We start from the raw sequence: 17,015 nt of genomic DNA, 5'->3' as shown, positions 1-17,015 counted from the left end.
TTCCAATATTTTCCCGCCTCCGTTACTTCTCAATCTGCTTCCTCCGCCCGTTGCGATGCTGCATAATTTTGCAAATCTTTGAAATCATTTTCATTTGGGCATGCGACGGCACAACATTTTCTGTGACTCGCACCTGCTGCGTGTTTAGGTGTCAACGCTGTTGCCATGACAGTCCCAAGTAACTTGGATACCGCCACACGGACTGCATAATTGGATCCCTCCAGGCCCTTGAAGCAGAGAGTAGCCAGGTTTTCCAATTCCGTGGTCCACATGAAGACGGACTCCTTTTGCAATTCCAGGAGACACTAGGGTACAAACAGATGCGCTTCATGAATGGGCAATGTTATTAGGGTTACACAGCAAAAATCCAATAGCCACATTTCTACAATGGAACCTGTCCAACAAAGTGGACACAATCAGCTCCAGCTCAGTGAACAGTTTTGCCTGAGTTAGTGGGTTACAGCTTAAAGTCCAACTCCAGAGACTTGAGCTCACAATCCAAGCAAACACTTCCGCCATACCCTTCCTCATTGATGTTTTCACAACTTTGGACCAGAAAGGCATCTATGACTGACAAGACTTCCAACAAATCTATTCAAAAAGATTCAGGGAGTTCTTCGAATGACCTGGTCAATATTCCTCTCAACTAATTGATCAGTTGTCTTAGCTTTTAAGACCATCCCGTGCTTAAGCTCGCTGACATAATTCTTTATGCCAAGAACATTCAATGAGCAGAATCTTGAGTTGTAGTGAAATTGAGAAAGAAATTCACTCCTTACCTTGGCTACCGCACACCGTACAGCCATGGATCGGTCAGTCAGGCCAGAACGTGCATTTTTGTAGATGTCTCGATGGCAGGAAGCAGCTGCACCTCCCAAACCATTTAACACCTTCTGTAGACTCAGCAGAACTTCACTGCGGCCCTGAGACTGGTCAAAACACAGAGACTTCAGAAAGCAGCAGACCCCTTATTGTGTTGACCCCTGCGAGTAGCACCATGTGCATCCTTCAGCAAAGTAGGCTGGACTAGGACAACATTCAACCTTCAATTTAAAGTGACGGATTCCATCCGAATAGATGTGTGGCATTTTAAATCCTCATGCCTTCATTTACAATGGAGACTTTCATTGGAAATTTACTATGTTAAAAACCAAAATACAAGCCATGACTATAGCTTAAAATTTCACCAGGAGTCATGTCTATTGGAGTCATAGTTACACAGCATGGAGTCAGGCCCTTTGGCCCACTGAGTCTGAACCATGCATCCAGCACACATTTACACTAATCCCATTTTATTCTACTCTCATTCGGCCACAAATCTAAATATTACGACCAATGTACAGCGATTAACCACCAATCCACACGCGTTTGAAATGTGGGAGAAAACTGAGAGACCAAGATGAAACCGGCGCAGTCACAGGGAGAACGTGCAAAGTCCACGCAGACACTATCCAAGGTCAGGAGAGAACCCGGCCTGTATTGGGGCAGCAGCTCCACCAGTGCAGTGCTGAGGAAGTGTCGCATTGTTGGAGAGGTTAAATAAAACAATATTTTACATTTTACATTTCATAGCTGTATGAAAGCCACTTTTGGACCTAGCGATTAGCCCCTTTTTGTTATCTGACCTTCCAAGTACCTCCATGATTTGCCGTTTTACCAATGATAATGAGACTGAAGACCTTCTGTTAAAGATAGGCAGGGATTCAGTTCCCTAGCTGTCCAAGAGCAAATTGCAGGCAGCGGTAGGAAGGAAGAAAGGGGAGTAGTTGGCAGAGAAAGCTCAGATCTACAAACGCACAGGACAAACTTGCAGTCTTGTTTGGACAGGTGCAGGGAAAAGCACACCACGTCACATAGGTTCTCTGTAGATTACTGATCAAGCAAACAAGAGCAAGTCTGTAGCTGTCCTGGAATCTCCCGGTTGCTTAACACTTTAACACCCCCTTCCATTCCCACACTGACCTTTCTGTCCTGGGCCTCCTCCATTGTCAGGGTGAGACCCAGCCCAAATTGGAGGAACAGGACCTTATTTTTCACTTAGGCAGCTTATACCCCAGCGGTATGAACATTGACTTCTCTAACTTCAAGTAACCCTTGCTTTCCCTCTCTCTCCAACCCTCCCCCCTTCCAGTTCTCTGACCAGACTTACTATCTCCTTGTGTCTGACTTACTGTCTCCTTGTGTCAGACTTACTGTCTCCTTCCTGTTCTCTGACCAGACTTACTGTCTCCTAAATTTTCCTTGATCTGCATTCCCTTTGGCCTATTTTCACACCTTACACTTCCTTATCTATGTATCTCCCTCTCCCCTGACATCAGTCTGAAGAACCAGACCAGCTCTGTCAGGACCCTGAATGATGGTCTCCCCCAGGGCTCTGTCCCAGCTCCCCTACTCTTCAACATTGATGTGAGTGACATGCCAACTACCTTGTCCAGGAAGATTGCATATGCAGATGATTTTGCCCTTGCCAACCAGGGAGCTGCCCTTGAGGATATCAGCAGAGTGCTAACCCAAGACTTGAAGTGGATGGAGGAGTACTTCACCTTCTGGCAACTTCGCCCTAACCCGTCTAAGACAACTGTCACTGCCTTTCATCTCAGCAATCTACTCGCAAATGCAAAGCTCCGAGTGTCCCTTTACAGTAAGCCGGTGAAGAATGAAGAATTCCCCAAGTACCGCGGAGTCACCCTGGATAGCACCCTCACCTATCGTGAACACCGGAAGAGGGTGGCTGATAAACTGAAAGCAAGGGTCAACATCATCAGGAAACTTGCAGGCAACAGCTGGGGATCCAATGCACACACCCTTCGTAGCCCTAGTCAACAGCCGAGTTTTGCTCAACAGCTTGGGCTTATAGCTGCCATACCAAACGAGTTGACACTGTCCTTAACTCTGCAGACCAGACCATCCAACACATCGTGAATGACTGTTCACTGAGGCTTTTCCCCGGTGGCAACAAAGACATCCACCCAGTAACTGATGCTGTCCTGGCCTGGATGTCTACCCTTGATCTACAACTTTAGGCTGTGCACGCCATACGCAAGAAGAAGTCTGAAGAAAGGTCTCGACCTGAAACGTCACCCATTCCTTCTCTCCAGGGTTGCTCCCTGTCTCGCCGAGTTACTCTAGCATTTGTATCCTGATCCAGATGACAGTCTGACCTTCAGTGACGTTACCCAACTATAAGATCACCAAAAGCCCATACACGTGTCTAATGTCAGAATATCTTGTAATAATTTCCTATAACCAGGTGAATCATCAGCATTTCCATTTTCTATAACTATTTTGTACCATTCATGCCAGCGCAGATAGACAGATTTTGCTTCAGCGCGGAAGCTCTGTGCAACTGAGGCAATTTTCAATGATTATTAAAATGAGCACAGCTTCAATCTGTAAATACTTTTAAACAAACTACTTACCTCCGCACTTTTCAGGGCTTTTAAAAGATTGCTGACAGTTTCGGGAAAGGAGCTGCCCAACATTCTGCCCATCTTCTCATAGAAGGCTCCGATGCAAGCCACGGCTGCCCTGTCAATGACAAAGTCATCCACTGGAAGTTACATTCTCTTCTAATACAGGTGCGAAACACAAATGAACAAGAACCAACCATTCAGCATGCCCCACTATTCAGTTACTCTGTATTTGAACTCCATTTACACATCTATATTTCCTGTAAAGCTGCAGCAAGTACGAATGTCATTGTTTCCGGTTCAAATCCGGTGCAAATAAACAATCTTTACTCTTGAACCTCCATTCCCTTATCCAATAAATCGTAATCTGAGGAAAGACATTCTTGCCATAGAGGGAGTACAGAGAAGGTTCACCAGACTGATTCCTGGGATGTCAGGACTTTCATATGAAGAAAGACTGGATAGACTCGGCTTGTACACGCTAGAATTTAGAAGATTGAGGGGGGATCTTATAGAAACTTACAAAATTCTTAAGGGGTTGGACAGGCTAGATGCAGGAAGATTGTTCCCGATGTTGGGGAAGTCCAGAACTAGGGGTCACAGTTTAAGGATAAGAGGGAAGTATTTTAGGACCGAGATGAGAAAATCATTTTTTACACAGAGAGTGGTGAATCTGTGGAATTCTCTGCCACAGAAGGTAGTTGAGGCCAGTTCATTGGCTATATTTAAGAGGGAGTTAGATGTGGCCCTTGTGGCTAAAGGGATCAGGGGGTATGGAGAGAAGGCAGGGATGGGATACTGTTGGATGATCAGCCATGATCATATTGAATGGCGGTGCAGGCTCGAAGGGCCGAATGGCCTACTCCTGCACCTATTTTCTATGTTTCTATGTCATTTGCAACTTGCAATTGACCACTAGCTGTCTTCATAATTTACCTCTAACATGATGAATGCAATGAAAAAATATGTTCTTACACTCGGTAAAAGACTCCATCTAGTGAAAGATAAATTTAAGAGGTGGCTGAAAAGTGAATCAAGAGCGAGAATGTTACATGCTGGATCCTAGTGAAGTACGGTGGCACAAATAAAAACAGTATTTAAGAAGAGCTAAATGCAGGAGATACACAAAACAGATTAATTAAGATGAAAAAGAAAATGTGGATTAAAAAATTGCAAAATGTTGCATGAAGAAGAAAGGAGCATTCATGCTGGTTGTCTGCAGGAGGTAAATTGCTGAAAGCACAGAGGACAGAGAGAACCAAGAGCAACACAATGTTGCAGTGTAGACTGGGAGCGGCACTGGGTGAATCCTGAAAAGCCAGAGGTCACTTGGGAATATGAAGAATAGATAAAGCTAATGTTAGTCCTGACAAATACACAAGGATCACAGCCAGTGGCACCCACTGAAAAACATTCATCTCAAGGAGCCAACTATTCAATACACTAGTGGTTCCTCCGGTAGATGCTCAAATTCTACCCTTCTTGCTTGCCCCCGCAAGCAACTTCTTCTTTAGTAACAATTAGTCACTGCAAAAATAAATTATGTAATAACAATAAAGAGAGTTGCGAAATAAATTTCCCCAATCTTCTCCATGGAGGTACCAAAGTCTCCTAATTGAAGCCCATTTGATTAAAAGGAGAAGGGTCTCGACACAAAATGTCACCCATTCCTTCTCTCCAAAGATGCTGCCTGTACCCACTGAGTTACTCCAGCAGTTTGTGTCTATCTTTGATTACAAGATTAGACGTGGGACAGAAAGTAGCAAGGTGTAGTGAGCAGTTGCATGGGAAAAACATACTGATTTGTTCCCTGGGTGCACATTAGGGATGGAATGTGAGTGTGAAGGGCACAAGTTTAAAGTTTGCAGAAGTTCCTTGTGATCAAGTAATTTGTTATATTACAAAAATGAATAAATATGAATTTTCCTTACAAAGAATCTCCCAACTTGCACAACTACTGATAGTTAACTATATGACACCAATGGCCATGTCCTTTCTCTTATTCAATCTCAAAATGTGGGGCTTAGTTTGAAGCAGGAAATGATAATGATAATATACTTGAATGCAAGACTGCCGAGAAAGAGCATGGGATTGCAACCAAATGGATAGTGCTTTCATAGAGTTATGTGCATGGCAATAAAAATTCCCAATTCATGCAACCAGCACCAGCTGCGCTTTTTATACTTACAGTTTGGTAGGCAGGTAGGCCGGCGTGTCATCTTTGCTCTTGACAATTTCATTACATTTATCCAATGTCTGGAAGACAGTGAAGGTATCGCCAATGCTGTAGAGAGTAGCAAGATTCTTAGCCAGGAGCTTGCGTGTCGGAGGACCTGGTGAACTGCTTATCAGATCTGTCAGCTGGTCTACCAACTTCTTCTGCTTTTCTTTCACGTCCACCTTAAGTTCCCACATAATAATGTTTTAAAAAAAAGAACAATAATCGTCAAATCACACTCCTTAACCGAAGTTTCGTCATAATTCTAACGCATGCAGTAATACTGCCTCATTTCACAATTCTTGACACTTCTCCTTGCAAGATCATGACCAGGTCAGCAGCCTTCACTTGACCAATGTACGTCCACACCCAACTCTTCCTCCCCACATTTCTGCACTGCCACAGTGCATGAGAACCAGCAAAATACAAATGCCATCCGGCTCCCAGGTTGGTCGATTAATTTGCCTCTGTAACTAATGTGTAGGTGAGTGTTAGAATTGGGAGAGAATAAAATGGGATGTGTAAATAGGTGGTTGATAGTCAGCATGGACTCCATGAACAAGAGGGTTATGCTGTAGTACTCTATCGTCTGGAGATAAGTTGCCCATATGTAAAACATACTTGGCTAATAAAGTATGATTATTATTATAACTTTTACTTATTTAGTACCCTTCCTGTAATACCCTGCTCTACCCAGATGATGATCATTGTGCAAAACCAGGGAAGCCTTTTTTGACATGAATAATTTATAACTAAGCAAGCTACAAAAGCACAATCTCGAGTACTTCCAGAACCTAATCTTTGTTGGTAAGCAGATGTGTCATCCTTGCTCATGAAAATGTCATTACATTTATCCAATGTCTGAAGACAGTGGCAGTATCTCCATGATGAGGTTCAAACCCTCCATCTCATCCATGTATGATGACTGCTTATTTCCATCTGGGCAACATTATCCAATTCCATTCCTATCCCATTCCCAGTCCTTCTGTGGTTCAAACCATAATCACCAGCTGGGCCACTTCTAGACCTGGATAATTCAGCCTGAAGATGGGTCCCGACCCAAAACGTCACCTATCCATATTCCACAGGGATGCTGCCTGACTCGCTGAGTTCCTCCAGTACCTTGTGCATCTTTTGGAAAAAGCACATCTGTGGTCCTTTATTTCTACTGGAAACTTCACTCAGAAGATCCGGCCATGGTTTGACTTCCCAAAATTGACACCTCGCACTTATCTACATTAAACTCCATTAGCCATTCCTCAGCCTATTTCTCAGCTGATCAAGATCCTGCTGTAATTTGTGATACCTATCTTCGCTATCTACAATACCATCCAGTTTACTGCCATCTCCAAACTTGCTAATCATACCTTGAACATACTCATCCAAATTGTGGACAAACCACAAACAGCAATGGGCCCAGCACAGAACTCCGAGGCGCACCACTAGACACAGGCCACAGAGAAACAATCTTCCACCACCACCCTCTGCTTCCTTCCAAGATCGAACGTAAAATGTAGTTTGAACCATAGGCTAAGATTTCACCATCATCATTCTTCAAAAGTCAATACGCTACAAGACTATGCTTGCTTACTTGAAATAAAAACAGGAATTACTGGAAATATTCATCAGGTCACGAAGCAGCTATGTAGAAAGAAGGAGTCATCATTTCAGGCTGATGATCTTTCAGCAAAATTCTGATGAAAGCTTATTGATCTGATACACCGACTGTTTATCTCTCTGTTTATCTCTCTGGGCTGTTGAGCAGTTTCAGCATTTCATGATATATTTTTGATTGCTAGTATCTTTGGTATTTTATTTTTGCATACAGTACTCGTTCACTCAAAACAAAAGCATCACCACAATGCAATATTGACATAGGAACAGAACTCTGTATGAAGAAAAAGAGAAACCCTATATTTAATTTCTGAAGACTGAAATGGGTCATTCACAAGGTGCACATCCTACAATTTTATCACGGAATTGGGTCTCTGCGCATTCCCCTGCAATTGGATCCTCGACTTCCTTATCCACAGAGCTCTACTCACTCTATACTCATGACTGTGTAGCCAGACATAGTGTAAACTCCATCGTCAAGTTCGCCGACTACACCACCTTGTGGGAGGAATTACAGATGGCGATGAGTCAGAGTATAGAAGTGAGATCGACCAAATGGTACCAGCACAACAACCTGGCTCTCAATATCAGTAAAACCAAAGAACCGATTGTGGACTTTGGAAGAGAAAGGATGAGGATCCACAATCCTGTTTATATCAATGGGACGATGGTAGAGAGAGTCAAAAACTTCAAATTCCTGGGCGTGCATATTTCCGAAGATCTTTCCTGGACCCAGCACACTGATGCAATTATAAGGAAAGCACATCAACGCCTCTACTTCCTCAGAAGATTACGGAGATTCAGTATGTCAAAGAGGATTCTCTTGAACTTCTACAGGTGCACAGTAGAGAGCGTATTGACTGGTTGCATCGTGGCCTGGTTCGGCAACTTGAACGTCCGGGAGCAGAAAAGTCTGCAAAAAGTTGTGAACACTGCCCAGTCCATCATCGGTTCTGACCTCCACATCATCGAAGGGATTTATTGGAGTCACTGCCTCAAAAAGGCAGCCAACATCATCAGAGAACCACACCATCCTGGCCACTCGCTCATTTCACCAGTGCCATCGGGAAAAAGGTACAGGAGCCTGAGAACTGTAACATCCAGGTTCAGGAACAGCTCTTCCCTACAGCCATCAATCTATTAAACACTACAACCTCATATATGCTCTGAACTACAATAGACTATTATTATTATTATTATTATTGTTGAACTGTTTTGTTTGTTATTTGAGTATGTATGTGGAAAGCACTCTTGACTCGTGACTCTCTTATTAATGAACAACTAACTGTCGTGCAGAACAAGCCGACTTAAAATGTAGAACTAATGTCAAAACATTTTATGGATCGATTTTTGTTACAAATTAAGGCGAGTAAAACCACCATTCTATAAAGCTGATTGGAAGTTACTGTAAAACAATTAGAGGGCAAAATTGCTCCAATAGGAATATTACAAACACTCAATTTTCCCAACATTATACATCTCATAAATTTCCAACTCTAGTTCCTTTTAAGTTACAGAATAGTAAAATAGTATATTTAAAAATGAATGAATGAAACCTCTATGTGGAGCTTGCATGTTCTCCCTCCGATCAACCTACATCCCAAAAGCATGGGTTTGTGGGTGAATTTACCATTGCAAACTGCACATCGTGTGTAGGTGATTGATAGAATCTTGGAAGGTGGAAGTTGATATGAACATGAGAAATATTAAATGGGTTGGAGTAGGTCAAAAGTAAAAATGGATGCCTGATAGTCAATGTGGACATATTGGGCCAAAGAGTCAGTTTCCTTGCTGTATTTCTCTACAATAAGAAGAACTGGGATCTCTGGCACTATCTGTATAGAGTTTTCCCACAACTCTTCGAGCTCTCTCCGGCTTCTCTGGTTTTCTCCAATGATGTGATGGTTGGTAGGTTAATTGGTTACTATAAAGTAACCAGTGTGTGTGTGTGTGTGTGTGTGTGTGTTTGGGGGGGGGGGGGGGGGAGGGGGGGAGGGGGAGAGGGTGATATATGAGAGAGAATGGCGGGGGTGTACATGAGAGAGAATGAATTGATCCAATTACCCGAGAACTGGCATAGACTAGGTGGACAGAATGGCCACCTTCTATGTTGTAAGGAAATATGAATGCATTAATAAATGCAATCCATTGTTGAACTGAAGAACAACCTGCTGAAAGATGAATGTTAGAAGTGTTGAACATTTACACACACTGATATGTTTTCTCAACAACTTCATATGTTCTTTTGCTCATTATTTCTGAAACTAATTTTGCAAATCCGAAATGATCCCAGTATTCACATACCTTATTCGCAGCCACAAGTACTTTGTTCAAGAAACGTAGCCATTCGAAGATGAACACAGGCCTCTTTGCCTCAGTTATCTGTGCTAGGGTTTCCTCATTTAACAATAAGCTGTGGGCCAACTCCATCACACTAAATAATTTCACCAGAAGCTTACAATATCCAGAAACAGTCTGATTGAGTGTTCAGTGTCCAGGATAACAATTCAGTCCTGTTTTAAAAGAATACAATTTTGATTATCATTATATAGATAATGTATTATACATTATACATGGCATGCATAGAGAGGAAAAAACAAGCTGAATATTAAGCTTTCAGTTGAGCTTTACTTATCCGGCTGTGGTTTCAGATTAGTAAAACCAAAAGTGATGTCAATATTGTTTACGTTACATGCCTAAAACCACAAGTTTGTTTCTCGAGCGGGAAAAACATTAAAGTTATGCTGAACATACAGCACCCTGGTTACATTCAAGCTGCACTGTTCTGTATATAAATCATAGAAGGATATCAATGCAACAGAGAAGATACAAAATATATTCACAAGACCTTTTGGTATTCTCTTCACAAGAAGAGTAGTGCATTTTTGGCATTCTCCCCATCCCATCCCACCCTCCCCCCACCCCACCAAAGCTGTTGAGACTGTTTAGGGTGAAATCAATATTTCAAAACTAGAATCGATTTATTTTATTTAGCACAAGTATTAGAGGTGTGGAATTAGACAGGAAGATTGATAGGGCGTGATCACACTGAGGAGTGGAACAAGGATTGATTGCCTTCCTTCTGTCCCTGTGCTCCTGTAGCTGGAAACGCGGTCTTCTACAATTTAATAATTTCTTCACAATGCTGCATCACTCATGAATGATGACCTGGCACTCTGGGTTAGCAAAGTAAATCCTGCCTTTGAGGATTCCTGCTTTTACAACAGTTACCGACTTCTACAAGATGCAAACAAGATTGAAATGCCTGTGTAATGAAATGTAATCTAAACCCTCGCTTTATTCTTCAATAATAACGTTATATTGATGACCTTTCACCACCAGCTTCCCGAGCAATGGTGTGACCTACCAAGGTATAAACACCATGGAAAACTTATATAACTTGCCACTAGGAGATTAAAATGAATCACAAATAAACCGAGCATCTGCTTGCTATCTGCCGCAAGTGAAATCCAGTCAAATATAGAAATGTTAACTATATCTCTCCCTACAATTGCTGTTGAATACTTCTAAAGACAAGCAGATACTTGTCTATTTCAGATATCCAGTATTAACAGCTTTTGTAAATTGCTTCAAAAATAGACTTGGATCAGATTTTTTTTTTAAAGCACATAATAGCTGGCATACGTGCACTTCCATCCATGTAAACAGGAGGAATATAATGGGCTATGAACTTAGGTAAATTGTAAATTGTTCTGACATGTGAAAGAAAAAAACTGGCATGAGAAAGAACAACAATACCAAGTTTTTGTCTATCAAAATAAGGTACAAGCTGTTGGGTATTACAAAGAATAGGGTTAAATCCCACTACAAAGACCTGAAGAGAAAATCAGGACAGCCATTACTCCAGTGTCACACTGCAATAGTGCTATGTTTCTGGAGGGGTCTGTTTCTGATAAAAAATAATATCCATCTGCCCTCTCACGTGCATGAAAACGATTCTGCGCCATTATTTTGAAGAGCCATTACTTTGAAGAGAAATATTGGCTAGTTTCTTGGCCAATATTTATCATCAACTAGCATCTAATATACAGAATAACGTATAGTCACCTTGCCTTGTAGAGGAACTTGCTCTGCAAATTGGCAGTTGTGCTTCATGCATTAACAATACTTCAAATAAGTCACTACAGTGATTGTGTCAAAAGTCATCAAAGTGGGTATATGATTGTAAATTTGCTTAATATTTGATGGAGATCTGACATTCTACTTTCAGTAATGTGACATGGGAGATATTGAGTGAAGACATGATTGAACCCAGGCAATCGGCACGGGTGCATAGTGCAGGAGTCATATTAATGAGTATCAAAGATGGCAGAGGCCTCTACATGAAGCCTGCATGTCAGAAATATATGCCGAGCTCAAGGAAATAAATCACAGAAGGGAGTGGATGCGAGTGGGTAGCTCAGAGGGGGAGAACACATACAAGCATTGATTAATCACAAATTGTCATGCTCAACATCTTCCCCTACACCTTACTCTCCATGCTTTCTTCACTTTATTAGCATCACTTGATGCATTTTGAGACAAGCACCAACCAAAGCATTCGATATTTAACGCATTATATACCCATGAGGCAGTATTTGGTAGGGTCCATTTTAAACACAGGGTTATCAAAAGACAACTGGAACACTGTAATACTCAAGTTTACAAAGGTAAACATTCTGCGTAAATACATTCCTGTTTAAATTCCATGGGGTAAAATTGTAATAGTGTAAATTCAGCACTGCATCTGGCAAAGATCAATGCAAACAATAAAACATTTTTGACTTTTTTTTAGTAACAGTGTTCAATAATTTGTGCATTGCTAGTGTTTAGAAAACAAAACTGTACAGAAAAGTCAAATGTAAAGTTTTGAGCAAGATGTTATCGGAAAGATGTTGTCAAGCTGGAAAGGGCACAGAGAAGGTTTACAAGGATGTTGCCAGGACTCAAGGGCTTGAGCTATAGGGAGAGGTTGAACAGTTTAGGACTTTATTCCTTGGAGCGTAGAAGGATGAGGGGCAATCTTATAAATGTGTACAAAATCAATAGACAATAGACAATATGTGCAGGAGTAGGCCATTCGGCCCTTCGAGCCAGCACCGCCATTCAATGTGATCATGGCTGATCATCCCCAATCAGTACCCCGTTCTTGCCTTCCCATATCCCCTGACTCTGCTATTTTTAAGAGCCCTATCTAGCTCTCTCTTGAAAGCATCCATAGAACCTGCCTCCACCGCCCTCTGAGGCAGAGAATTATGAGAGGAATAGATCGGGAAAAATGCAGAGTTTTTTGCCCAGAGTAGGGGAATTGAGAACCAGAGACATGGGTTTAAGATAAGGGTGGTGGGGGGAAAGATTTAACAGGAACCTGAAGGGTCATTTTTTTTTTACACAAAGGTGTGGTGGGTGCACCTGAAAAAGCTGCCGGAGGAGATAATTAAGGCAGGGATTATCGCGACTATTAAGAAACATTTTGACAGGTACAAGGATAGGATAGGTTTAGGGGGATATGGGCCAAACGCAGGCAGTGTGGATGGGGCATGTTGGTCGGTGTGGGCAAGTTGGGCCGAAGGGCCTGTTTCCAAACTGTAGGACTCTGACCAACGATCACAACTGAATGTAGAAGTTTAATGTGTTGCACGGACAAAATGTGCACCTTATTGTGGATAACGCCTGTATCTGAATTTACTAGAGGTGAAGAAGCTCAATCAGAAATTCATACCGTGATTGCATTGGTGACAAATCAACCCAACTGAATATAATCTTTTCACAACTCAGAAATATACCAAGAGTATGTACAGTAAACTAAAAAATAATAGACGCAAAATGAATTTCACAATTCTCGACTGTATTTGATAAAAGCTGAAAAAAATAATGCTCCCCTAAGCATAGTTCTTTTCAAAATCGTACAAAAAAGAATGCTGTCTCACTGTGAGCATCATCAAAACTAAATAGTTTGCGCTGCCTTTGAAAAATGATGCATATCCAACTGCAGGACAGAATTTCAAACATTACTGCTTCTGGAATGTGAGGTGTTACAGGTTACTATGTTTGCTGGAATTTGGAAATTGCAAATGATTCCAGTAAACCATGTCAACTAGGTTAGCAGGTGGGTCGGATCCAAGTCAGTAGTGAAGCAGATTAGAGACTGGGAGTTGATACACAGTGGTGGGACAACGACAATTTTAGAAGATAAGAAGACAAGTAGGAGCACAGCAATGAGCGAGGACAGTTTGTTGTATTAAATTACATTTCTTTCATTGCAAGAGGCCTGACAGTTAAGGCAAATGAACTCAGAGCATGGATAGGTACATGGGACTGGGATACTTTCATTGTTCTGGCCATTACAGAGTCGAGTGTTTATGTATCGAAACGGAATGGGAAATTCTTAAATGCAACAGCACAACAGGTTTGTAAACACAGAACTCAATAAACAAACAAAAATAGTTCAAGAAATAAATATCCAAGAGTGCAAAGCAAAAAGCCCAAAGTCCATTAACAGTTTGTAGTTTAGTTGGAGATCGTAGTGTTCAATAGCCTGATGGCTGTTGGGAAGAAACTGCTCTTGAATCTGGACATCAGACTCCAGACATGTAAGATACGCATGCATTTGAAAAGATAGACATTGATTAGGGATGGGAGCATATGTGTGTGTGTGGGATTTTTTTTATGACTCACAAATTTGATTGACCAGATGGGGAAAGAAGGAGTTTGTTTGTAGATTAATTACCTATAATTGGATAATTTAATGTTCGTACCCTGGGGTTGACAGCTACTTAATCAGAATATGAGATGCTGTTCCTCCAGTTTGCGTGTGGTCTCACTCTGGCAATGGAGGAGGGCCAAGACAGAAAGGTAACAGAATGGAAAGGGGAATTAAAATGGTTAGCAAATGGGAGTTTTCCATTAACTCCCCATCTCCAGCCTTTGTCCAATCAAAAGAAAAACACGTATCTTGCCAGGCATTCTCACGTGCCAGACACAAAATGCTGGAGTAACTCAGCGGGACAGGCAGCATCTCTGGAGAGAAGGAATGGGTGACATTTCGGGTTGAGGCCCTTCTTCAGACAGATATCCATGTGCCACCTCTCTTCCAGCTTTCTTCTCCTGGTCTTGGTCAAGAGTAAGAGCTTCGGTCAAGAGTAAGGAGGCATTGGACAGGTATAGGCAGCTGGGATCAATTGTATCCCCGGAGGAGTTTCTGGAACTAAGGAGTAAGCTAAAAAAGGAAATCAGAAAGGCAAAATAGGGTCAGGAGATAGCTCTGGTAGATAGCATTAAGGATAATCCCAAGAGATTGTATAAGCACATTAAGGGAAAAAGGGTAACCGGAGAGAGAGTGGGACCCCTCAGGACTCAACGAGTATTTCTCCTATGTTTTTACCGTGGAGAAAGACAGGACAGCGGATCTTGGGGTAATCACTGGAAGTGTCTTGAGACCAGTCAGTATTATGGTCCCAGATGTGCTAAAGGTCCTGACGCATATGTAGATAGACATAGACAAATCTCCCGGACCTGATCAGATATATCCGAGGACACCGTGGGAAACTAAAGAGGAAATTGCAGGAGCCCTCGCTGAGATTTATGAGTCGTTGTTAAATACATGCAAGGTGCAGGAAGACTGGAGGCCAGGAGGATGAGGGGGTGATCTTATAGAGATGTACAAAATCATGAGAAGAATAGATAGGGTAAAGCACAGAATCTCTTGCCTAGAGTAGGTATTAAGAACCAGAGGACAAATGTGTAAGGTGAGGGGGGGAAAGATTTAATAGGAATCTGAGAGGTAACATTTTCACACAAAGGGTGGTGGGTATATGGAAGCTCCCGGGGGAGGTGGTTGAGGCAGGTACTATTGCAATGTTTACGAGACATTTGGACAGGTACACAGATGGATGACAGGTTAAGAGGAATATGGGCCAAATGCAGGCAGATGGGACTTGGGTAGATGGGACATGTTGGTCGGTGTGGGCAAGTTGGGCCGAAGGACCTGTTTCCTCGCTGTGTGACTATGACTCCCTAGTACAATGTGTCTGAAAAAGAGTCCCAACCCAAAACATCACCTATCCATGTTCTCCAATGATGCTGCCTGACCTGCTTAGTTATTCCAGCATTTTGTGTCTCTTTAGGATTTTGACAATGAAAAGTATATCTTGGGCAGCGTGGACTGGTTGGGCTGAAGGATCTGTTCCCATGTTGTATGATTCTAACAAGGGCAGCACTCCATGTTCGGTCTGATAAAAATAGTGGTGCAATTAAGTCGTGTGGCATTGATGAAGAAAGTTTGGATAACTCTGCTGGGGTCCAGTTAATAACTTTAAACATCATCAATCAGGATTCAGTGTAACGTCTATACTGCCACTGAAGCTCCCAGTATGCATGTGTCTATACTTATGGATCACAAGTTGGCCTTGCATCACACAAAGGAGCTCACAAATAAATTACATTCATCTTGATAGCTCAGAACACAGCGGAAGTGGCAACAAACTCCGTAATCCCTGAAGTCTGCCAGGCTGTTTAAAGGCCACGGTTTAAACTGGTACCTTAAGAACTCTTCCTGTTTGATTCTCAAGGAGTATAATTGAAAGGATGGTAAATGGATGAGAGTAAGGGCGAGTAAAGGGACAGGAAAGGAAGTTGTGGGGAAAATATACTGGGAATGAGAAGGAACGTGACTAAGTGATTGGTTTAAGGATGGTGATATGCAAAATGTCAGTGGGGTGAGGATGTTGGCACATGAGAAGTGGACCTCAATAGGGAGGAGAGCAATAGTGGTGCCCATGGGATAAAGTTAAGGAGGCAGCTACAGGCATAGCCAGGGTGAGCATTGGAGTTGGGATGGCGTGATGGTGGGGGTTGTTGGCAGAAGAATGGACACATCCCGTCCACTCGCGGGAAAGTGGATATTGGTGTTGGCTCAGGCTGAGGACGAGTGTTGGGCCAGGGCAGGGGACATGTGTCAGATCAGGGAGGAAGACCCGTGTCACATCAAGGTAGGGAAGGTGTCAGGCCAGGGTTGAGGCCATGTGTCAGATCAGGATATGTGTCAGAGCACAGTGCAGGACCCTGGCAGGCCAGGGTGGGAACCCGTGTCACATCAAGATAGAGGAGGTGTGTCGGGCCACGGTAGGGGACGTGTGTAGGATCAGGATAGGGGGCATGTGTCAGAGCAGGATAGGGAAGTGTCAGAGCAAGGTAGAGGAGTGTCTGTGAGCAGGGTAGGGGGAAGTGTGTCGGGGCAGGATGGAGACCCGTGTCGGGCAGGTGTGTCTGGGCAGGTTTGGAGACGTGTGGCAGGGTAGAGCGAGTGCATGGACGGGCTGCGGGCCTGGGATTGAACCGGGTGCGGGAGTCCGGCCACGTACCGTAGTACAATCGCGGGCAGGACAGGACAGGGCCTCGCCGCCGCCGCCTCACCCTCTCCGACCGGGCTACTCACCATTCTGCGGGGACAGCGCCGCCTCCAAAACCAAGGCAAGAGGGAGGAGAGGCTGGTCACCGCCGACACCAGAGGCTCTGCCCACCCGCCGCCGCTGACACCACCAAAGATTATAGAGAAGCTCCTCTAGTATCTTTGGACACCACCGGCACCAGCAGCGCGCTCCCGCCCCCGCCCCCGACAGTTACTGGAGCGCGCGCACGCACGTACACAGACGCGTCACCATCGTGCCCGCGAACGCACGTACACCTACGCGTCACCATCGTGCCCGCGCACACACGGCGCAGCGTCACCATCGTGCCCGCGCACACACGGCGCCGCGTCACCCCCCCGGGGC

At 43.4% G+C, this 17,015-nt stretch overlaps 1 protein-coding gene across 1 annotated transcript in view; it reads right to left on the bottom strand.

Moving 5' to 3' along the window:
* heatr5b (HEAT repeat containing 5B) overlaps positions 1-17,008 on the bottom strand; it is a 93,104-nt gene extending 76,096 nt beyond the window's left edge. Inside the window, exons 1-6 of the mRNA XM_033021795.1 lie at positions 16,679-17,008; positions 9,547-9,755; positions 5,599-5,810; positions 3,420-3,528; positions 780-929; positions 134-305 (exon numbers count right to left, since the gene is read on the bottom strand). Coding sequence (XP_032877686.1) covers positions 134-305; positions 780-929; positions 3,420-3,528; positions 5,599-5,810; positions 9,547-9,672 — 769 coding nt within the window. The 5' untranslated portion in view covers positions 9,673-9,755; positions 16,679-17,008. The remainder of the gene's footprint in view (positions 1-133; positions 306-779; positions 930-3,419; positions 3,529-5,598; positions 5,811-9,546; positions 9,756-16,678) is intronic.
* Between the last annotated feature and the right edge of the window lie 7 nt (positions 17,009-17,015).

The sequence above is a fragment of the Amblyraja radiata genome, chromosome 5 (genome assembly GCF_010909765.2).
Source record: "Amblyraja radiata isolate CabotCenter1 chromosome 5, sAmbRad1.1.pri, whole genome shotgun sequence".
In the NCBI taxonomy this organism is placed as follows: Eukaryota; Metazoa; Chordata; class Chondrichthyes; order Rajiformes; family Rajidae; genus Amblyraja; species Amblyraja radiata.
Note: the sequence above shows the minus strand (reverse complement) of the source record. Positions and strands in the feature narration are given on the sequence as shown.